Raw genomic sequence first — 23,081 nt, 5'->3', positions numbered from 1 at the left:
TTATCATACACACCTCGCAAGCATAAAGAGTATGGCTGTGTCCTCAACACTCACTCACTCCTTATAGTAAGTGTATGATAACCCTACATAATGACATATTCCGAAAATGCCATGAAACTGATAATAATAATAATAATAATAATAATAATAATAATACATTTTATTTATAAGCACCTTTCAAAACACCCAGGGACACTGTACAACAAGATAAAACAGACAATACATAAAATACAAAGAAATAGACAAAGAGATAAAAGAATAATTATGATATATAGAAATGAAGATGTAAAATGGAGAGTAAAGCTTATGGTGGGTAGGCTATTCTGAAAAGGTGAGTTTTGAGTCTGGATTCGAATGTGGGGAGAGAGTCACAGTTATGGATGGATGGTGGGAGGGAGTTCCAGAGCTGGGGAGCAGAGAAGCTGAAGGCTTGGCCTTCCATGGTATTGAGGAGGACAAAGGGCACAGTGAGCTGGATGGAGGAGGAGGACCTAAGGCAGGGGTCAGCAACCCTGGTCCTAGAGAGCCACTATCCTGCATGTTTTTGATCAGGGGTGTCAAACTCCGGTCCTTGAGGGCCAGTATCCTGCGTGTTTTAGATATTTCCCTCTTCAATCACACCTGGAAGCCATTCTATCATTATCAGGCTTCTGCAGAGCTGGATGATGAGCTGAACATTAACTGAACCAGGTGTGATGAAAGAAGGAAATATCTAAAACATGCAGGATACCGGCCCTTGAGGACCGGAGTTTGACACCCCTGTTTTAGATGTTTCCCTCTTCCAGCACACCTGACGGTTGTTGTCAAGCTTCTGCAGAGCTTGATGATAGGCTTATCATTTGAATCAGGTGTGTTGGAAGAGGGATACATGAAAACATGCAGGATAGTGGCTCTCTAAGACCAGGGTTGCTGACCCCTGACCTAAGGGAACGGGCTGGCGTGGTGATAAGGAGAAGGTATGACAGGTACTGAGGAGCAAGATTGTGGATGGATTTAAATGTGTACAGGAGGAGTTTGAATTAAATTGTCTGTCTGACTGGGAGCCAGTGTTGTTCCTGGAGAATGGGGGTGATGTGGTGGTAGGAGGGGGTTTTGGTGATGATGCGGGTGGCAAAGTTATGGACCAGTTCCAGCTTATGGAGGGACTTTTGGGGGAGACGGAATAGGAGGGAGTTACAGTAGTTGAGGCGGGAGATTACGAGGTTGTGTATGAGAATAGAGGCGGTATGGGGGGTGAGTGAGGGGCAGAGGCGGTTAATGTTGCCCAGGTGGAAATATGCAGACCAGGTGACGTTATTTGATGTGGGATTTGAAAGATAGTAGGCCATCAAGGATGACACCCAGACTCTTAACCTGAGGGGAGAGGGAGACTGAGGAGCTGTCGATGGTGAGGGAAAAGGTGTTGGTTTTGCAAAGAGTGGATTTTGAGCCAGTGAGGAGCGTTTCTGTTTTGTCGCTACTGAGTTTTAAAAAATTGGAGGTGAACCAGGATTTAATTTCAGAGAGGCAGGAGGTGAGGGAGAAAGGCGGGAGTGTGGAACAAGGTTTGGTGGGGAGGTAGAGCTGGGTGTCATCCGTGAAGCAGTAGAAATGGATGTTAAATTTACTGAAGATATTACCGTGGGGGAGGAGGTAAATAATGAATAGAAGGGGCCCCAGGACAGAGCCCTGGGGCACACCTGAGGTAATTGGGGAGGGATCTGACCTGAAAGTTTTCAGCTGAACAAGTGCAGCCTGACAGATAGGAATGAAACCAGCGGAGGGGGGTGTGGGTGATGCCAATGGAAGAAAGTCTACTGAGGAGGATGGGCTGTGAGATGGTGTCAAAGGCCGCACTCAGATCAAGAAGGATCAGAATGGATAATGAACCAGAGTCAGCTGCAAGGAGGAGATCATTAGTGATCTTTAGGTGGGCTGTTTCTGTGCTGTGGGCGGAAACCAGACTGGAGGGCTCAAGGAGGCTATCGGTCATTAAATGTGTGTGGAGTTGAGTGGCAACCATTTTTTCAATAATTTTGGAAATGAAAGGTAAGTTAGAGATGGGGCGAAGGTTACTGAATTTTTGGGGTCTACAGTAGACCGGGTTTTTTGAGGATGGGGGAGACGGCTGCAGTTTTGAATTGTGGAGGAACAGTCCCAGTGGTCAGGGAAGAGTGAGTGATGGTAGATATGAGGGGAGAAGAGAGGGAATGAGCTGTTGTCAGGTTTCAGTGAGACAGAGAAAGTTGAACTTAAGGTCAGTGAGGAGATCCTGAATCAGATGTCCCTTGCTTGTGAGTGAGCGGATGTTGAGGAGACCAAAGTTGGCAGGGGTATTGTCGTGCTTGGCGGAAACAATAGCTGACCTAGCTAGGCTGGCTAACACTCGGTCCTCAACAGTCCGGCCGGGATTTCTGGGATTCTGGGCGGCGAGAAGTGGACCAGAAGGACCTTACCGTGTTAGAGCTGCCATATTGGAAGCTCCTGCAGGATCCACTATGGATGTATCTCTTGCGGGGGAGAAAAGCATTGTCTGGGTGGTGGTGCAGTACTGGAGGTGGAGGCATGAGCAGATGAAGGTGGAGCCAGAGGAGCTTAGTGGCTGTGTACTGTTAGAGACCCGACACAGGACAGTAACATGTCATTAGGAACAGCCAGACGATTGCAGACTAGATATGAAACTTGCAGGCCCACATAGTGGCAGCAACGACAGGTGGATAAGCGGAGCCGGGTGGGGTGATCCTATAGGTAGGCTAATGTTAGCCCTCTTACAAACAAAGTGCAGGAAAAGCAACTGTTGCACTAGTGAGAAGAGATATGGCTCCCACAAACATACAATTGTCCAGTATATTGCAGGCATAAAAACCATTTAAAACACTTTAAAATTGCCAGTGAGCAGCGGCAGCAAGTCGCACCAGTGTCCACTCAACCGGAACCAGAAAAGTTCTCTGAACAGGCTGTGGCCAAGGCTACTGATGTCCAAGCCTACATTCAGACAGCAGGTCTCAATGCACAATTTGTTTTTGGTTTTTTTTTGTGAAATCCAATTTTTTTGTGTGCTCATTCCTATTACACATTAAATGCAACTTCTGTCAGTTTTGAGTATGAACTGAATGTGACCCTGAAGTGACCGGCATGTGCAAAAGAGGTCCTGACATAATACATGACTACGCAGTCACGCATTTTGTTTATGGAAGTAAATCTGTTTTTCCGCCACTTCTCATCCTGGGACACAGAATTATGACATTTGTTGCATTCCATTGACGTAAAGGTCAGAGAAATGCGACCGAGCCATTCAGACTGAAGTCGCATTGCAAAATATCAGATACATATCAGATTTAGGACCACATATGAAAGTGGCCTGAGTCGAATTTGTGCTGTTCAAACTGGCAAAAAAATCTGATTTGGTCCACATTTGCCTGTAGTCTAAACATAGCCTAAGTATTGTTTTCATGATCTCACCAACCTAACATCATGAATTGCATACAGATAACATGCCACTTTTAATTGGCGTGTTATCTGTACACATTATAAGCTTTCAGCGTGTACATTTACGCTGCATAAAATAGCACGTCATTAGCGCAATTAGTAGTTAGGGTTAGGTTTAAGCCTAGCGATTAGCGAGATTAGCAGCTGGTGCAATTAGCTTTTAACACAATTAGCAGTTAGGGTTAGTGGTTAGCGCATTGACACACCATCAAATGGCATTAAATAATACACGAAAGAATGAAAATGCATACGTACACCAAATGCAATGAACCGGCATCATATACAATGTGATTTCTTGAGATCAGTCTGATCTCACACACCATGAAAAGTACTATTAGTATTCTAAGATGACAGTTGACTTACAGTGATTCCTTCCATTTCTTCTGACCTGGTAGTGGACACGGTTTCATTGCTTGTTGTCTCCATGTTTGTTGCTGATGCTGCTGTGTGGAATTCCCATTGCCACCAATGCGCTTCACAACAAAATTTCTGAATAGGCCCAAGTGACGAATTGGTTTGGTATGTAGCCCTTATTACCTCCGCCAGGAGGTATTGTGATCACTTTGTTTTGTGTGTTTACGTGTTTGTTTGTTAACAAGACAACTCAAAAAGTTATGGATGGATTTTCATGAAATTTTCAGGACATGTTGATCCTGGCACAAGGAAGAAATGATTAAAGGTCCCGTATTATGCAAATCTCACTTTGTGAAAGTTTTCTTATAGTAGTATGTGTTGCAGTAGCCTCATTATGAGGTTCGAATTTGAAAACTGTCTGTTTCCTCCCTGCCTTGCTACACCACATTTAGTGAAAATGCCTGCTCAAACGGCCGAGTTTGAGTTGGGTCTGCTTATGACGACATAAGCGGATTTAACTCCTCCCCCTGACTGTGCCCCCACCCTGCATGAAAAGGTAAGCCCCACCCTGGCAAAGTACCTCTTGGACAACAAACATGGCGAAGGCGAGACACGCAAGTTGTGGTGTTGTTGGCTGCACACACCAACACGAAAGTTTATTTTTGCTCCCCACTTCCGAGCCTCTCCATAAAAAGTGGCTGGATTATATCTGTGATGGTCATGTACCAAACAACATTCCCAAACGCTTGTATGTGTGTGCCCGGCATTTCACGGACGAGTGTTTTTTTTTTTTAACATGGGCCCATACAGCTCCGGCTTAGCACAAAGACTCTGAATCAAGAAGGACGCAGTACCAACGCTTCGTGACCCAAGTACAAGTGTGGGAGATGTAAGTTCTTCTCATTTTTTTGTATCTTTACTGCATAACCCTACATTACGGATAAGCTGGTGGTTGATGTGTATGTCTAACGTTAGCATGGCAGCTAACATAGCTCGGTTACTGCTGCTAACGTTTGCGTCCCCGTTAACATGCAAGAGCTGATAATATCAAGAGACATTCAACAGAACTACTTTGAACACGGGCCTTTTGTGGTTGGCATCAGTAGAATTTGCATCAAGCTTGTTAGTAGCCGCCTGCATTAGTGGCGGCAGGCGTCTTTCCGTGTCAGGTCCACGAACACGACACAACACCGCCGTTTTCCGTCGGGGCTCAATCACGCCTCAAGGCAAAGAAAGCCAGTGTTTGGAAAGACGTTCTGTCTGAGACGTGTGTATGATGGCCTCACAGTCAACATTAGCGCGTAGTACCGCTAGCGTAAGCTGCGTCCTCTCCCAGAGAGGGGAGGGGGAGTGGGCGTGGACAGATGCGATCATTTGCATACCCGGAAGCAGGCCCAGAAACAGACTGCTCTGAGGAGGGCTGGTGAGAGGGACTTTTTCGACCGCTGAAACTCCGAAAAAAGGATGATTTTGGGGCGAACAAACTTAAATACTATGTGTTTGGGCTTCTGAGACCTATATGACATGTCTGAAAAATAACATAATACGGGACCTTTAAATTTTGGTGGTGATGGGGGGGGTCTCTCTTAGCGAAGGTCTGTGCTCTCCGAGTGTTTTTCTTGTTCATTCATGCATTAAATAAGGGGCTGTGGGTTTTTCAACAGTGTACTCTTGTACAACTTTATTTTTTTTTAAGTCAATAAAGAGTTTAGGCCAATACAATGTACCTTTAAACTACACTAAATATTAAGCATCTAAAGTTACACTAAATATAAAATGACACTAGATCAAAGTGACTCCAAAACACAAAGTAAAGTATTAAAAATAATCCCTTTAATAGGAAATAAGATAAAATAGATAAATAAAATTGCAAGGCTTTAGCTTTCTGTTTCAAACAGGTAACAGCAAATACCAACCTCGTTTTACACAACAGAAATGTTCCCCTTGTCACAGGTTAATAACTGGCTCTTTAACTAGTCCTAAAACCGGCAAACTAAACAAAATAACCCTACCTTGCGGGCCTGTGTTTTAGTTCCTGCACATACTGACCCAGAACTCCAGGGTCGCTTCACTCTTGGAGCGGAATAAAATAAAATGAGGTACCTTGAGTTTGTGCAAATCCCACCAGATGAGTCCGGATCCTGTTGTCCTTGTCTCCTGATCAAAGCGGCCTGGTGCCTCCGGTCCACAGCCTCCACTCCAGTCCAGTGCACGCTCCGTGCCCGTTACCGTCTTGTCTCCGTCTCCCATGTTGCCAGAGGTACTCTGACCGTTCCCGGGTGGCTCAGAGTGCTATCTGGATCCAGTCTCTTGTTCACCAGGTCGGTAATGATCTTCTGTAAGGTCCGTGGATCCGCGGTGTTGGGAACAGTGGCCTACAGTTCACAAAACGAACGAGCTAGCATCGCCATGTTAGCTAAATGTTAGCAGTAAAAACACGGTACAACAGCTTCGACTTGAAACTATAAAAGTGTTCTACCACCACATTAGCAGCTAAAAAACAGTGAGTTCTAAAGACAACAAGCGACGGTATAGCTTAATTAAAAAAAAAAAAAAAAAAAAAAAAAAAAAAAAAAAAAAATTACAAAAACCAGCGAACTTCAGAGCCGTTGTGTGTCCCCTTGGCTTTCAGAACCGGTTCGAACCAGTTCAGACCACTGGCCTTCACACCAAACTTAGGATGCATTCACTGACTATCTCTGAAAAGGAAAATACACTTTTAGGATGTCACTTCATAATAAATGAAATATTATGTTGTAAAGACACTTATTACATATGTAAATACATTTTAACAACCAAATATGAACTGTATATTTTTAATAACACATTAATAAATGTATTTCTATGTTTAACCATTTGTATAACTATGTATTAATTATCTTTGCATTCTTCACTTTTTAGACATTTTTATCTGGGCTACAGGTATGTAAACAAACGGACTGCTTGTGATGGAATCATCTTCAAAGTTGTTCACCTTGAGGGAAGTGATTTAGGTGTGTAATTACGGATTTATGGATTAGTAATAAATAGGTTATCACTGGGGTTTTACAAATTTGAAGAAAAATTTGTGATCAAAGTCATACACTGCTTTAACTGAATCACTCAAGGAAGTACAAAACGGAGAAAAAACAAGCAAATGGAGTTGAGCAAAGTCACAGCAATAGTTTGATCAAACAGTCACAGATGTCAGTCTCAGACCGACTTCAACTGAACTGTTTACTCCAAAATAGAGAAAAATAGCAGTTCTAGATCACTCAGATTTCTTACCAATAATGTATATGTTATCTCAGATAAGGAGCTCGCTTGGTTTGTTTGACCGACCCTCCCAGCGTGGGCCATGAACTGCAGTCAGATAACATTTGGGTGTGAAAACAGGAAGTACATGAACTCTATTTCATATCTTTAATTCAAACACTAGCAATAAAGACTAATAAAGAATTTTCCCCTACATAATTGACTATTTTACAGAAACAACAACTTACTTGTGGTCTTTATATAAAAAAGTTTCCTCATTCAGGCTTTTATGAAAAATGGTTCCATTACAATACATCTATACCAGTGGCGGCTGCTCGTCTTTCAGACAGGGGAAGCTCATTGTCGGCTTACATTAAAAAAAAAAAAAAAAAGAATTAAGAAAATGCTCATTAACCTTATCGTACCAAGTAGGCGTCTTTCCCAGGGACTGGACCAGTGTCCTCTCTGCTCAGATTGCCTTGGCCCATTGTGTTGTGGGTGTAAGACTTCAGCCTTTTTAAACAACAGATGCTCCTTTCACTCCGACCTAGCCGACAGGTTGATTGATTTAACTATCTACAAAACGATATTAAACTCGAACAAGAAATGATTAAATTATGTAATTGAAACAAGAAAACGCTGAAATTATGTTACATTGAAACAAGGAAGTCCAATGAGTGGGTTTCATTTACAGTGCAAGAAATGATCGAGTAATTTCGTAGTAGTTTCTCTCTTGAATTCACAGCAGAATGTGCGACGGTATTAAACAAAACTGTGTCAGTGAAGGAGTAGATCTGAAAACAGCTGTCAATCAAACGGGATTCAGCCTTTTGACCGATCCTCCAATCAGCATGTAGGATTCTGGCGTCCAGCCCGGCCGAGCTCCGCCCACAGCTCCATTCACCCCCAGAGACGCCCAGCGTCTGGGGGCGGGACAACATCGTGGCATTTATCCAATTACCGTCCAGTTTTGACGCAATGAAAAAAACTGTTCCACTCAGTTCCACTGAAGCCCAGAGACGCCTGCAGTCTACAGACAAATGCACTGAGCAGAGATGGATGAGAAAACAGCGCAACAAGAATGGATGAGAAGTGAACAACATCGCGTCCGTTGGTTTGTGATAAAGCTGATTCTGAACGAACTCATCTGTGAGATGAACGTGTTCTAACACATTTGTAGTCAATAAAATGTCAACACAACCGAACATATTTAACCATTTAATTTGAGTAATTTTAGGGGAAGCCGGGCTTCCCTTGCAGTCTATGAGAAATCGCCACTGATCTACACACATTCCAACTGACACACAAACAGACAGGATTCTGAAAATGTTTATTGCCTTTTCTATCCAGGGATGATATTGCTTGTGATGAGGATGAGATGATGTAGATAAAGCAACAAAACCTCCATGAACCATTCAGTGCATCCCATGAAATCCCATTTTTGTTTAGAATCTCAGCATTTGTATGAGTTAACTGTTGATTAGTGCACTGTAAGTCTATGTTTACTCTTTTTACTACTCGGTTTCCTTTGTGGTTTGTTGTTGCTATAGAGACTTGCAATGATTTAAAAAGTTCATTAGGTTCATACTGTATGCTTTTGAAGCCTTTCTTTTTCTGTGTTTCTTGAAATGTGTGCAGATGTACTCTACTTTCTCAGAAGTATGTATGAAAAAATTAAAATGTTGTTTGAAATACTGAAGAGTAGTGTTGTGAACAGTGTTGTGAGCACATGAAGAACAAGATGAAGTAGTCGATGGGAATCACATGAAATAATTTTACAAAAATATTAATATTTAAATAAACGAGCTATACATGATACAGTCTGAGTACCTTGTATAATCTGCATTCAAGTGTAGTTTCAAACTGTTTTCAGTTGTTTAGTGAACTGTCACATCACTTGTTTTGTGTTTCCTGTCTGTTATAAATGGTGCGTGTGCAGTAGACCCCCTCCAATACAAGAGATAGGAGAGCCTCAGGGTGCAAGAAATTGTGACCAATAATAAATAAAATAATATCAGTGGAAAAGGCACTTGTTAGGAACATGCCTGACTTTAACAACAGTCATAGAAAAATATGCATGTTTGCAGGATAGACAGGTGAAATTTACATACAAGTATTTTTTAAATTTTAATTTAAATTCATATTTTAAAATAGTGGTGCATGTACATGTATCCTATCAGTGATATGTAGTTATCATGCAGCTGAAAACTGATTTGGATCCTGCGCCCCACCAAAAAAAAATTTCACCAGCTGCCACTGGTTGTGTTGTGAACAGATACAAGGGCAACTCTTCTGTGGTTTATGCAGCTGATTTCCCGTAAGTGTTTCATTTCACAGAATTCAGAACGTAGATAGTGCAACTGAGTGTCCTCAGTTTCCACCACAGACTCTCATCTTCACAGAGCATCTGCAGATACAAAGGTAAGATGCCTATTTGTTGTGTTGAGTAAAATGCCCATTTTATACGTGTAGACACACACCGAATCTGATCTGTATTCCAATGAAACTCAGTTCTGTTAAATGAAGGGGTTTTCTGCTTGAAACACTAACAGGGTCATCACACTTAAAATAAATCATGAACTGACATAACATACATTATTTACTGACACTTCAACTATGTCATTGAAATGTCAGTTGTGACCAACAAGATATTGTCAGCAACCAAACATCAATTTTAATGTTTTTTGTTCCCACTCAACATGACCTCAGCCAGAATTCAGCTGTGCCTATATAACATTTCAGGGTGTGATATGTGATATTCCAACTAATTACAAACAACATAAGTGACACTGTAAGCAATCTGTAATCTGTAAACAAAAAATGTATTGTATTTTATTCCATATGCATATTTATATTGCAACATAAATAAACACACACACACACATATACATATATATATATATGTATATATATATATATATATATATATATATATATATATATATATTTATACACACACACATATATATATATATATATATATATATATATATATATATATATATATATATATATATATATATATATATACAGGGTGGGGAAGCAAAATTTACAATGAACATTTAGTTGTTTTTTCTCAGCAGGCACTACGTCAATTGTTTTGAAACCAAACATATATTGATGTCATAATCATACCTAACACTATTATCCATACCTTTTCAGAAACTTTTGCCCATATGAGTAATCAGGAAAGCAAACGTCAAAGAGTATGTGATTTGCTGAATGCACTCATCACACCAAAGGAGATTTCAAAAATAGTTGGAGTCTCCATAAAGACTGTTTATAATGTAAAGAAGAGAATGACTATGAGCAAAACTATTACGAGAAAGTCTGGAAGTGGAGGAAGCAACAAAAAACGTACCAAAGCTTTTGTTAAAGCTCTCAAATCCAAAATCCTAAAGGATCCAACCAAATCCATGAGAAAAATGGCAACTGAACTTGAGGTAGACAAGAAGACCGTTAGAAATGCAGTAAAATATGATTTGAAGTTAAAATCTTACACAAGAACACCAAAACACTTGTTGACAACAGCAACAAATCCAACTTTAGCAATTTTTGGGAATCATGTTTATGGCCGCGTTCTAGCCCAGATCTAAACCCTCTGGATTATGCTATTTGGGGCGTTTTAGAACATGCTACTAATAGAACATCACACAGCAATGTCGACTTTCTTAAAGATACTATTAAAGAAGAATGGGAAAAGTCACCCGGATATTTGAGGAACACTTACACAAGTTTCAGGAAGCGTGTGAAGGCAGTTATTGAGAAAGAAGGAGGACACATAGAATAGAAATATTTTCTATTATGTAAATTTTCTTGTGGCAAATAAATTCTCATGATTTTCAATAAACTAATTGGTCATACACTGTCTTTCAATCCCTGCCTCAACATATTGTAAATTTTGCTTCCCCACCCTGTATATATATATATATATATATATATATATATTATATATATATATATATATATATATATATATATATATATATATATAACTGAAAGGGAAAGTGACTCGGATTATGGAAAAGGTGATGACTGCGTATTTAGAATTTTATTCAGTAAGCTTTTATTCGACCAATGGTATTGCCCTTTTCCAGTTTTGTGTGCTCTTTATTTCCTCCTGGTCTAACTCTGCAAAGAAAAAGATGACATTCACTGGAAGCTAAGCCATTACTTTAAAACTGTTAGAAATTTATAATAAATCCATGTTTAGTATATTCTGCTGAAATGTTTACAGTTTATTCACAAATAAAGCACAGTGCAGATTCATATGGGTGTGGCCATCCACATACAGTGTAGATTCAGAAGATTTAGATATGGTAGGGTTAGGGTTGGAGTTATGGTTAAATAGGGGTCAGTTAACATGATAATTATTGCAGTCTGAACCTTTTCAGGGTGTGAAATGCAACATGAGCCTGCATCCCTCTAAAAGCAGTGCCAGTATAAGTGGTCACATTTGTACAAAAGATGACTACTATTGTGTCTATATGAGTATATCTGTGTCTATTTCATTGATGTGATATATTCAGTGTTATCTTTTGGTCAATCTGAGGTATAATAAGTGGCAGTTGGTATTACAACATTAAAGCAACACTGACACTTTGTTTCACTTTTTTCATAGAAATGGAAATGGATGATGAAAACCAGAACCAGGAACAAAACCCACTGAGGGGTGACCCCAACAGCAGGGACCCCAAACAAATTAACAAGGACATCCAGGTGCAAATAATGTGCACAACTAGCACAGACAAGAGCATGTTTATAAGTGTTAAATAGCTGCAGACACTTCCACTATGATGTGTCATTGTCAGCTGTTTTATCCTGGTTTCCCAGGAAGTAGGGGTAACATCAAATGACCCTTCTGAGGAAGGGTACAGGTTGTAGCCGAAACATGTCAGGATAAAAGAATTCACTTTTTTTTCCATCTGTCTGACAAAAAAGAAAAACAAATCTTTATAAACCCAGTGTCTCCATCCACAAGATATTGCTAACTGAATGTAAAAACAAGTGTGTCTATCATAATTAATCAAGCTCCATCGGTTTTACTGGTGAATCAATGTAGTAGAAGATGACAGTGTTTCCATGGTAACTGCAGAGCCTCTGAACATCCAAATGGGTCATTTTTGATGACCATGACAAGATGAATAACTGTATTTTACACCAATTATTGACATGGATTGATAGGATTAGTGGTTCAGAAGTTATTCAATGTTTTAGATCAGTAGATGGTTTTGGTCGGCGGTGGCTGCTTGGGTCTTTATGGGTTAATATGACTGCATGTATGGACCTGAGCTATTATAATGTCTCCTTAACTACAATGTCCAGGACTGAGGACCTTTCATGTTATTTAGCAGGCACTCTAAGAGAGGATAAGGGGATATTCATTTGTTTCCAGTACGTCCAGTTACTTCAGAGCTAAAAACCTTTAAACCACACCTTTAAACGCTCTTGTTACTCATGACCATGTATCCTGTAACACTGTTTTTTATGCTATAGGTGGACTTTGAGGATGTGATCGCTGAACCTGATGGTATATACAGTGTTGATGAGGTGTGGAAAGCCAGCTACTTCACCTTCACTGGATCCAAGAATTGCTGTTACAGATTTCTGACAATGATGTTTGGGGTCCCCTGTTCCCTGATGTGGGGCTGCATCTATGCTTGTACTTCATTTAACCAGATCTGGTGTATTACGCCCTGCGTTAGGTTCTCTAAGTCAGGGTGTAAGGCTATGCGTCAGTGCTTCTCGCTGGCATTTGAAACCGCATTTGATGCACTTTTTTCTCCCTTGCGAAGGTTACGCAGCAACTTAAGCATGGTGTTACGCAAAGAAAATTAAGTACTGCTTAAGTGAAGTTCTTTATTCAAGCACAAATAATATTTCAATGAATCTTGATATTTTTGTAGATGATGAATGAAACATGCCATGCCTAATGCCATGAATAACCAAAAAGGAGATGGCTAATCATTGAGTCTAAATACATATATGAGCCAATTTAATTTTACAGTAACTGATCATATGTTGTTTTTATAATGCATAGTCTGGCAATAAATATATTTTGGGACATGTCAGAACATCAATAAACAATATACAGTATAATATGCATTCTTTCATTCCATTGACACAGTTGTACTTTGTCCCATAACATGAGTGATGACATGATAATAGAATTACTATTTTGTGAGTTTCCTCAACGTTTGTGGTTGTTTCAAATACAAGACTCTCTATACTTACTAAAAGTGTGAGAATAGGAACACAAAGACCCAGGAGAAAAATTGTGGGTAGGTAATCAAAGTGGCCACAAGGGGGAGGCATTATTCTGGTTTGAGTCTAACTACATGATTTCAGTTAATGTGACCAAAACGTGAAATGTGGGCACACTGATTATCTGCAAACACTGCCATTAATCAAAACCAGAACAAGTCGGTCAAAATAAATATCGACACATGTTGAGGAAAGTGAAGACTATTTATAGAGTGAATTTCATAACAATGACAAATACTATTTGATGTGAAGCACAAGAAAGTCTGGCTGAAAACACTAAAACCACCTTTTTAAGTTTCATGCATTCCAGTGGATTTTACTTTGCTTTAATTTGTTACGTTTTTACAAAGGAAATATTTGCATTACATCAAAACTGAATAGTGGATATTATCTTGCCCTCAGTATTACCCTCACTATCATAAATATTTAACAATTTTTGCCTGAATCACTGCCCATTTGAATAAAACACAAATGTTTTGCTAGGGTTTAATATCCTCACTCTAGGCTCCAATATATCAAAAAAACACGAGGTTTTCAGTTATACCCTTGTGCAGTGTATTTTTTTCTGACTGTTACTTCAGGCTTAAGAACATATGTTTCAAGACTGTGATGTTCATGTACAAGGAACTTAGAAAAGCTCATGCCTCTTTAAACAGAATAAACATCAAGTCACTTTAATACATAGATATTGTGCAGCACTGGTTCACATAGAGAGAAAGTGTCTGTTCACACACACTGATCCAGCTGATGTTACAGATGCAGACTTGTCAGTTTTTACTCCATATTGTTTGCCTTGGAAACAGTGACATTTTGCTGTGTTGCCTGTTACCTCAGGCTGCATGGAATTGTCTGGACAGGGGGGTTCCCACAGCCTCTTTAGCTAAATTTAAAACACTTAGAAACACACATGTTGTAGTGTCCACCACAGTAATGGTAATGGTAATTAAATGCCTGAGAGGGGCCTTGCATGACTGCTGGATTACTCTGCAACAGGAAGCTTGGATGGTTTTCAGCTGTCTTTCATTGTGTGGGTCCCCCAGTGCTGGATGTGTGTGTCAGGCTCCTCTGGCTGCCGTTGTTCTTGATGACGTAAGTGGATGAGCTGCATTTGTGCCTGCACTGTCGATCACAGCTGCAAGAGGACGCTTTCAGGTATTGTCTACAGCAGCAGAAGAAGCACCGCGTCAGGTCATGGAACAGGTGACCGGCGAAGAACATGTAGATCCAGGGGTTACAGCAGCTGTTGAGACTAGCCAACAACATGGCAATGATGAAGGCCATGTCTACGAAGAAAGACCGAGAGGACACTGTGATAGTTTGGTCAACATATAGCATGAAAATAGGACACAAGAAGATAGATAGATAGATAGATAGATAGATAGATAGATAGATAGATAGATAGATAGATAGATAGATAGATAGATAGATAGATAGATAGATAGATAGATAGATAGATAGATAGATAGATAGATAGATAGATAGATAGATAGATAGATAGATAGATAGATAGATAGATAGATAGATAGATAGATAGATAGATAGATGGTCACCACTCTATAGAAACAGTCACAACCACAGCAACAATAAATACAGAATGTAAATAGTTAAAAATAGGTTAGATTAAAAAGAAAAGTAGAATTAAAAAAGACAAAGTATGTGTTCTACCTAACACATAAAACATAGACTCCCTCGGGGACAGAAGTGTTCTGGTGCTTCTACCTCCTATACTCCCCAACGCATAATTGACCAAAAACACATCAGTGTGACTGAAGTGATGCTTTATTGCAATGAATGTGAGCATTATATTTTAATCGAACCTGAGACGAACACACCAAATTAGTATCTTAACCCTTTATAGGGCACTCATAGAAATACTCTGAAATTCAAAATTTCAACCGTAGTGTGTTATTGGAGAACATAACAAGACTTTATAACTTTTGTGAAATTAAAACAACAAAAATGTTATTGTTATGTAGAAAATCAAGATCAGTGAAGTTACTATGTTTGGTAAAACAAACAAACAAAAAAAAAAACAGGAAGCAAATATAAAATAAAATATAACAAAACACATGTAAGGAAAGGAACTTGTATTTTAGAACATTCGAACATCACCTGTCCGCATCCACATTATCCCTTTGAACATCATTCCTTACATTATAATGAAGTAATGGTACCATAGTACCATTACTTCATGGTACCTAACAAAGCAGGTACACTCACTGTTCCTGCAGAGGTGGACCGTACAGGCCCTGTGGACCACACTGGACCTGAGATTGTTGACTCACTGTTCTCACTGTAACTGTTACTGTCACTGTCTTGTAATGTATGGAGAAATTACCAAATATAGTCTCTTGCCTGATAAAGGGTTAACATGCATCTGCATCAGATAGAGTAGTGTTTATCAGCACAATATGTCTTTGTATGCATTTATTTTAAAGAATCAAAATATTAAAAATGCAGAATATGATTTAAGTGTAAAAAAAAAAAAAAAATCATGGTGGATGACATCTCTAAAGGGTGCCCTGTCTTTCACCCATTGCATGCTGGGAAAGGCTGGAAATTAGCCACCCTGCTACACTGAACAGTATGTATTTCAGGAAATGCACTTTAATGATTTTAGCTGCGGGAGCCTAAATCAGAGGAAAAACATCAAAATGTTCCTTCTCTCAGTACTTCCTCTCAGTGCAAATCAAAAGACAAAGTATAAAGATTCATGATCAGTAAGGAGATGATGAAAGTTTTCCAAGTTTCCATGTCGAGCCATGGAGTGGAGCATTGGATCAGTGGTCAGTAATTACAGCTGTCACTCCTGAATTTACCCCCTACCTGTCAGAAAGGCCTGTGATAGGACAGAATCTGCATGATAGGGTAGATTTTATACAGTCCTCTTGTTTCCCCTCAGACCCCTTGAATGACATAACATGTATGAGGAAAGGTCATTTTGTCAGTGATGCCAAAAACAAACACCACAGCTTTAACTACAGCACCTTCTGTTTCTGAGCTTCTATGTGTTTTAGGCTTCATTTTGAAAGGGATATGAAAAAAGATGTTAAGAAGCGGTTAAAATCAAATATGCTTTGTCTTAGTTAAGTCAAACTCAAGGAAATCACCCCTGGACAAATGTCTCTTCTTCATTTTAATCCTCCTTCTTTCTACCTTAAAGTCGATCATTCACAAAGAAATCCAAAAAAACAACGGTTGATTGATGTTATAAAGAAAAGATTTTTAAGTGACACATTTATTATACAGCAAATATGACAAATAGTTTCAATTACAGTCGGCTGTCCATGGTGGAAAAATATACCTTCTCTCATTCATTGAATTGATTTAATTTCCAATAGTAAGAGGCCCAGTGCACAATGAAGCACGCTATCTGAACAGTGGAAAGTGGAAGACTTCCAAGAGGCTTTTTTTCAGCCTTTAATGGTGTGAGAGAAATTTACTGAGCATAGTCTTCTCTCTACTGACATGAAAGTGCTGACCTGGTCTGTTCATTGTGCTCTGACTCCCTATAGTCCTTTGCTTTATTGTGAGATATGTGCTGTATTCACTGTCAACTAAATGGCCCTTCAAAGTTATGGTGTGTTCTACTGATAAAACCTTGTTGTGGGTACTGGATTCTTACTTGGCTCAGGAAGCCTTGGCCAAGCAGAGTCCTCTTAAAGGTGAATATCACACGATAACAGTATTCAAAAGTTTGTTTTATTGCCCTGGCACTGTTCGCTTTGACTCGCAGTGCATAGTATTCTTTTATCTGCTGCCAGAAATTAAAAGAAAAAACATTAGTGTTGGATTCTTTACTGCGATATTATGACGTGCATCTCTTCAGAGACTGAATATGAAAAAAAAGTAAAAAGGTGATGTTGAAATCAAAAGGAGGACTACGTGTTAGACCATCCAATATATCTAAGTTGATTTAAGGGTAAAAAGTTAAACAAACATTGGATTAGTGTGCAGAGTCTTTTTCTTCCTTATCTGAGGAGCCTCTGCAGGTTGAAACAACATGATGACATAACTTAAAAGTTCACATCCTGGAGGAGAGTTTTTATAGGGCCTGAGGCGTGGAAAACACCAACATATCTTTTTATTTTACATGACATCAGATAGAACGGGGGGACAAGGATGAGCAGAGACACCTGGACTCACTAGGACAGACTTTTTCAAACCTTTTTAGTTCTAATAAAATAAAAATAAATACAATCCGTAAAATCTGATACTGAATCTATCCTTACCTTACATTCAACTATGATATTTTCACATTAATTGCACCTCTTCTTACACCTTGACATTCTGCTTTAATCTTTTGCCTCAGTGTGAATATCCCATCTTGCTTTGTTGTCCTTTTTATTTACTTGTGTATTGACTTTTTATAAATGTGTGGCAAATATGAGTGTATGCTTGCAAATCCCTTTAAACACAATGAGATCTGTAGTATTCAATATGTATTCATATATAAAATGTGCTTGTTTCTTCATTTTGTGCAAAACTAAAATGTAAATGAATACAGCTTCTTTTAGTCTAAATCGCTATTTTAAAATGTTTTAGATCTGGAAATCCTGCAAATGAGCCCTAATTAAACCCTGCAGAACATTATCCCCTCCTATTTTCCCCTTTAGTAGCAATCCCAAAAGATGTGAGAGACAAATCTGGACAAACTGGTCAGTTAAACGGAAATGGTATAAACCACCACTTGGAACAGAGAAGGAAACTCTTTGATGTCCTGCACATTTACATTCCCAGTGGCTCTGATGGCTTTTTGTCTGAACTGATAACAGCTGTAAATGATACTTATATTTATCTGAGTGAGCTCTGGGGATTTCTTAAGTTAAAGTCAATTAAGTTACTTTTGAAGTGAGGTTGATTGCTTTTGCAAACTTAGATAATTTTTCTAAGCTATGTGAATAGTCTCTACATGTGTTAGACATTTAGTAATTTACAATAATATTTTTACATCAGGGTTAATTGGCTATAAATTCTCTACTGCTGGTGTCACAGAGCACTTAAAGAGAGGGTAATATCTCTAATTTTATAATCTGATACTCCTTTTATTCAGTTACCCCCTTTGTAAATTAAGCGTCCACGAGACAATGGTATATTAACCCTTTGATGCACAAATTATGAAAACCTTTGTCAAGATTTTTTTCCTGACTGTTTTTATTCCTCTTTAGGCATGAAAAAAAACAATGAGATTGATTTTTTTTTTTTTTTTTTTAATCAACCAATTTTTCACAGAGTTACAAAAATGTCTACTCAGTTGGACACCATGTGTTTCATTTTTGAAGAAACATGTATTTAAAACACAATATCAAAAAGTGATATACTGTGTGAAAACTATGAAACAAAAGCATTTTTAATGCTGCTAATCTGATGTTTTCTCATCTTTTATCATAATCTAATACTAGTTCTTACTCACTTCGGAGATAATATATAAAAATCCTTTTTGTTTTAACCCTTTCATGCATGAATTATAAGAACCTTAATCAAGATTTTTTTCCTGAGTGTTTTTATTCCTCTTAAGGCACGAAAAGAAAAAAAAAGAGTCAAATGATTTTTTTTTTTTTTTTTTATGAACCTATTTTTCATGAAGTTACAAAAATGTCCACTCAGCTGGACACCATGTGTTTAACTTTAGAATCAAAGAAACATGTATTTACCGACATACTGTGTGAAAACTATTAAATAAAAACATTTTAATGTTGCTAATATGATGTTTTCTCACATTTTAACATACCTGCATGGAAATAATATGCAAAACCCCACAACTTTTTGTTTAAAAACAAAATTGTCAATTACAGTCTAATAACATTTAGCTTTTTTTTTTTTTTTTTTTTTTTTTTTTACACTCAAACATGATACTACAGATCAGATTTATCTAGAACAGCAAAGTTACAGCAATGGTATGAATTGCAGTGTATGGGATGAGCGTCCACTGCGTTGGCTGATATGGAACTAAAACAACAAAATCCATAAATATACTAGAGAACACCTTTGAACAGCTGACCACTGTAATGACCACTATGCATGAAAGGGTTAATTCAAGCAAAAAAAAAAATCTGCCAATGGAACAGTGAAAATTATCTTGGTAAGATTTCTTGAATTATGGTTTTCCAGATCTATTGTCAATAAATCAGTTCTTATATCTCAGTGAACAGTTCCTCTTTAGGTGATTCTGTCTGATTTTAAGCGTGATAAGATATTTGGATTAGAAATGAGAAAAATACACTTGGTAAGATTTAGATTTTTGCAGTGTGTGTGTCCACTGTGTTGGCTGATATGGAACTAAAACAACAAAATCCATGAATATACAAGAGAACAGCTGTCCACTGCAGTGACCACTATGCATGAAAGGGTTAAGAGAACTGTTAATTTTAGTCTAATAACAACTAGCAATTGATTTACATTCAATCATGTTACTGCAGATCAGGTTTATCAAGAACATAAAGTTGCAGTAATAGTATGAATTGCAGTGTATGGGATGGTGCATAAGTGTCCACTGTGTTGGCTCATATGGAACTAAAACAACAAAACCCATGAATATACCAGAGAACAGCTGTAGAAGAACTGTCCACTGTAGTGACCAGTATGCATGAAAGAGTAAAAAAAAAAAAAAGGTAACACTTTACTTGAAGGTCTAGTTTATAATGCATTAAGCGCACATTCATTAGACATTATAATGCATTTATAATTGAATTATAAAAGTCATTACAACAGTTTATGATCATGTACAACAACTTATACCAAGGTTAATAAAGTATTATAAGTGTAGGCATAATGTATTATAAATTCAGCTTTCATAATGTTTTATACATCCATACCAAAGCAGGGTAAAGGAATTTATTTTTTTAGGTGGGGAACTTTTGTTAGGTTTTGTTACTGGTCCCTATACCCATCTATTTTAGGGATTTCATATTTATTAAAAAAAAAAAAAAAAGTATGTGTATGAATTAACAAAGATTTAGAGCTGCCACATTATTTTTTTTATTTATGTACAAAGCAACATGTAACACTTCTGTTTACTGTCTCTGTTCTTTTAATGTTTTGTTTTTGCAAAATAAAGAGTTATTAAGAACACTTTGATGTATAATTTTTGATTTACACTTTACTTAGAGCCAGCAGATACTGCTCATAAGTCATCATACTTGTGTTATAATATCATACAATTGCTAATAACCTTATACAGTGTTGTCACTTTACTAAAAGCTCTTAAAGTCATCCTGTAACTTATTATTGATGTTTATAAGGCATTACTCCGTTTCAGAAACTACATGTCAGAGCAGTTCTCTGTGTCTTTATAACTGGCTAGAGTTATGATGGTCAGAATGTGTTCTGTAACCCAGGACTGGAGATTCTTCCTACAAACACTGTTGTCACTTTGGTATAGATGTATAAAACATTATGAAAGCTGAATTTATAATACATTATGCCTACACTTATAATACTTTATTAACCTTGTTATTAGTTTTTGTACATGATCATAAACTGTTGTAATGACTTTTATAATGCATTATAAATGCAGTATAATGTCGAATGAATGTGCGCTTAATGCATTATAAACCAGACCTTCAAAGTAAAGTGCTACCAAAAACAAAACAAAACAAAACACAATATCCACACTTACCCTCTCTTGGTGCTGCAGGATCCCATGCTGACCACATCTGGACAAAGAAGAAGGGAGTCCAGCATACAATGTATGCAACGACCACAACAAAAGTCATTTTGACTGTGCGGATCTTCGCCTTGGAAATGAGCCTCACACTGCTCACACGGGTGAGGTGTTGAGCAGCTTTGGAGGCCCTTGGAGTGAGAGCCAAGAAGTGTTCCCTTCTGGTTTTTAAATTGAAATTCTGCCATATTTTAAAACATATCAAGCCATAACAGATGCTCAAAATAGTCACAGGGAAAATGTAAATGCTAAAACTCATCCATGTGATGTATGCTTTGGCACCCCATGGCTGTACAAAGTCCCCCCAGCAGTCATACACACCGTTCCCCACCTCTCTCAGGGAAAATATGTAGACCTGGGGAGTACTGAAGATTAGACTGAGCATCCAAGAGGCGACTACACACCAGCGGTCCTTTCTCTTGTGCACGGAGCGAAGTGGTTGGCAGATTGCTAAACACCTGTCTATGGACATGAGGACCAGCATGTATGTAGACGCAAACATACCGACGACCTGGAGATACTTAACCAACCGGCACAGCAAATCCGGCCCATAAAAGCGAAATGTGATGTCCCAGATAAGCTGCGGTAGCACCTGGAATATTGCAACAACCAGATCTGCAATACTCAGGTGTTTTATGAAGTAATACATCCGAGACTGGCTGTGCTTGGAGGTGCGGATTGCCCACAGGACGCAAAGGTTGCCTGTGAGCGCGAGCAGCAACACCAACACCAAGACAGCAACTTCCACTTTAGCCACTTCTTCATTTCGTTTCAAAGGATTCACAGTGGTGTTCCCCGAGTTAGTGTCATTCTGGGAGCTTGAATTACCCCATGAAATATTCTGCGCCCAAATGTCCAGCTCGCGTAAAAGGCCCTCCATCGTGCGTAAAAGCACCACTTTGGCGCAGCCTGCGGTCACATCACAACTAAAACAACTAAATCTGCTCCGATATCCCCAGGGTTTGATCTGCGCAGTTTTCTGCCTGTTTAGTCCGTTAAAGTTGGTAAGAAGTGTTGTCAGTGAGGTACTACATAATCCAAGTCAGTGTTCTCTGTGAAAGACAAATAACACTTTTGGTTTATTTTATTGGTTTGCAGAAATCTACGAAAAAAGAGAGATATCACAAAGAAAAAGCCGGAATACAATAGCAAACAATAGAATCAAACAAACAGCGTACCTTTAATGAAATCTGCTGCGCATTTATTTGGAGACCTCAGAACACTGCAGTCTTCCTCACTTGCTGCATCCAGTTTGATGTCTGGTTTTCTGAGGCGCTCTACCGCTGTCAGTAACCCTTTCCTCTCATGCTGATCTACTCCAAGGGAAAACTGTTGGGGTAAATTATGCGGAACCATAAGTCTTTCTCTCTCTCTCTCAGTGAGTTGCCTCCAGGTTTGGCTTTTTGTAGTACTTTGTCAAAAACCTATAACATTTGGTGTTGTTATCTTGTATTGCACGGCTCAAAGTCCATGCTATTAACATAATATTATTAAAAATGACCCTGTGTTTGATTTTAAAGACGAGGAAAATTCCTCTCTGATCCTACAAGGCTTAGGAAGTCATTTGTTTTTCTAAAGAAAGCCACCAAATATGGGAAAAGATGTTATCTTGAGCTGAAACAGAAGGCTTTGACTTTAATTACATCCACGACTGTGATGCTGTGCTGGAAAGTGTTACTTCAGGTTCAATCAGAGATGATTAAAGCTGGAGTCAAAAAGCCTTTTTACTGTCAGTGTAAGTCATTTCATTCAGTAAACATGCTCATGTGAGTGACTGCAATTTGCAAATTTTGTCACAAAACTGTTACACCATTCAATCAAATATATGTGAGAGTGATCCTCAAAAGATAAAGAACTTCTACACTGAGCAAATGCAGAAACCCTACATGCTAAAGTCTTCATTTTCACATCTAAATCCTTACCGAAAAGAAAAAAAAAAAGCATGTTTCTTACACTGACCTCTCCAAGTACTATTGAATAATTTGTTACCATTATCCCTTTATAAAATGAGGGTCATGTTTAACCCAACTCATTTCTTTACACCCACTTTCCCTCAAGTATTCGGATTCTGATTATTTTTGCTATTTGCTTTTCTAAA

At 38.5% G+C, this 23,081-nt stretch overlaps 2 protein-coding genes across 3 annotated transcripts; one reads left to right on the top strand and one right to left on the bottom strand.

The window, feature by feature from the left end:
• Positions 1-9,395: 9,395 nt before the first annotated feature.
• On the top strand, positions 9,396-13,234 carry LOC115418802 (caveolin-3-like). Its single transcript, XM_030133286.1, has 3 exons — positions 9,396-9,477; positions 11,678-11,775; positions 12,553-13,234. Exons 2-3 carry the CDS (start codon positions 11,680-11,682, stop codon positions 12,892-12,894), a joined length of 438 nt encoding a protein of 145 aa, XP_029989146.1. The 5' UTR covers positions 9,396-9,477; positions 11,678-11,679; the 3' UTR covers positions 12,895-13,234.
• A 650-nt stretch (positions 13,235-13,884) lies between these two features.
• oxtrb (oxytocin receptor b) lies at positions 13,885-22,221 on the bottom strand. Of its 2 annotated transcripts, none has more exons than XM_030133284.1 (3): positions 22,162-22,221; positions 20,939-22,035; positions 13,885-14,627 (listed from the first exon to the last, which is right to left on the bottom strand). In XM_030133284.1, exons 2-3 carry the CDS (start codon positions 21,861-21,863, stop codon positions 14,341-14,343), a joined length of 1,212 nt encoding a protein of 403 aa, XP_029989144.1. In that variant the 5' UTR covers positions 21,864-22,035; positions 22,162-22,221; the 3' UTR covers positions 13,885-14,340. The 2 variants fall into 2 exon arrangements, with proteins under 2 accessions (XP_029989144.1, XP_029989145.1); XM_030133285.1 differs by having other exon boundaries at positions 13,885-14,603.
• Between the last annotated feature and the right edge of the window lie 860 nt (positions 22,222-23,081).

Source organism: Sphaeramia orbicularis, chromosome 5 (assembly GCF_902148855.1).
Source record: "Sphaeramia orbicularis chromosome 5, fSphaOr1.1, whole genome shotgun sequence".
Classification (NCBI taxonomy): Eukaryota; Metazoa; Chordata; class Actinopteri; order Kurtiformes; family Apogonidae; genus Sphaeramia; species Sphaeramia orbicularis.
Note: the sequence above shows the minus strand (reverse complement) of the source record. Positions and strands in the feature narration are given on the sequence as shown.

Excerpts from the sequence above, each read along its gene's own strand:
- LOC115418802 (XM_030133286.1), top strand. The coding sequence starts at position 11,680 with ATGGAAATGGATGATGAAAACCAGAACCAGGAACAAAACCCACTGAGG. Across the intron at positions 11,776-12,552 it reads AAATTAACAAGGACATCCAG|GTGGACTTTGAGGATGTGAT; the intron begins GTGCAAATAATG and ends TTTATGCTATAG.
- oxtrb (XM_030133284.1), bottom strand. The coding sequence starts at position 21,863 with ATGGAGGGCCTTTTACGCGAGCTGGACATTTGGGCGCAGAATATTTCA. Across the intron at positions 14,628-20,938 it reads TCCTGCAGCACCAAGAGAGG|TGTCCTCTCGGTCTTTCTTC; the intron begins GTAAGTGTGGAT and ends AAACTATCACAG.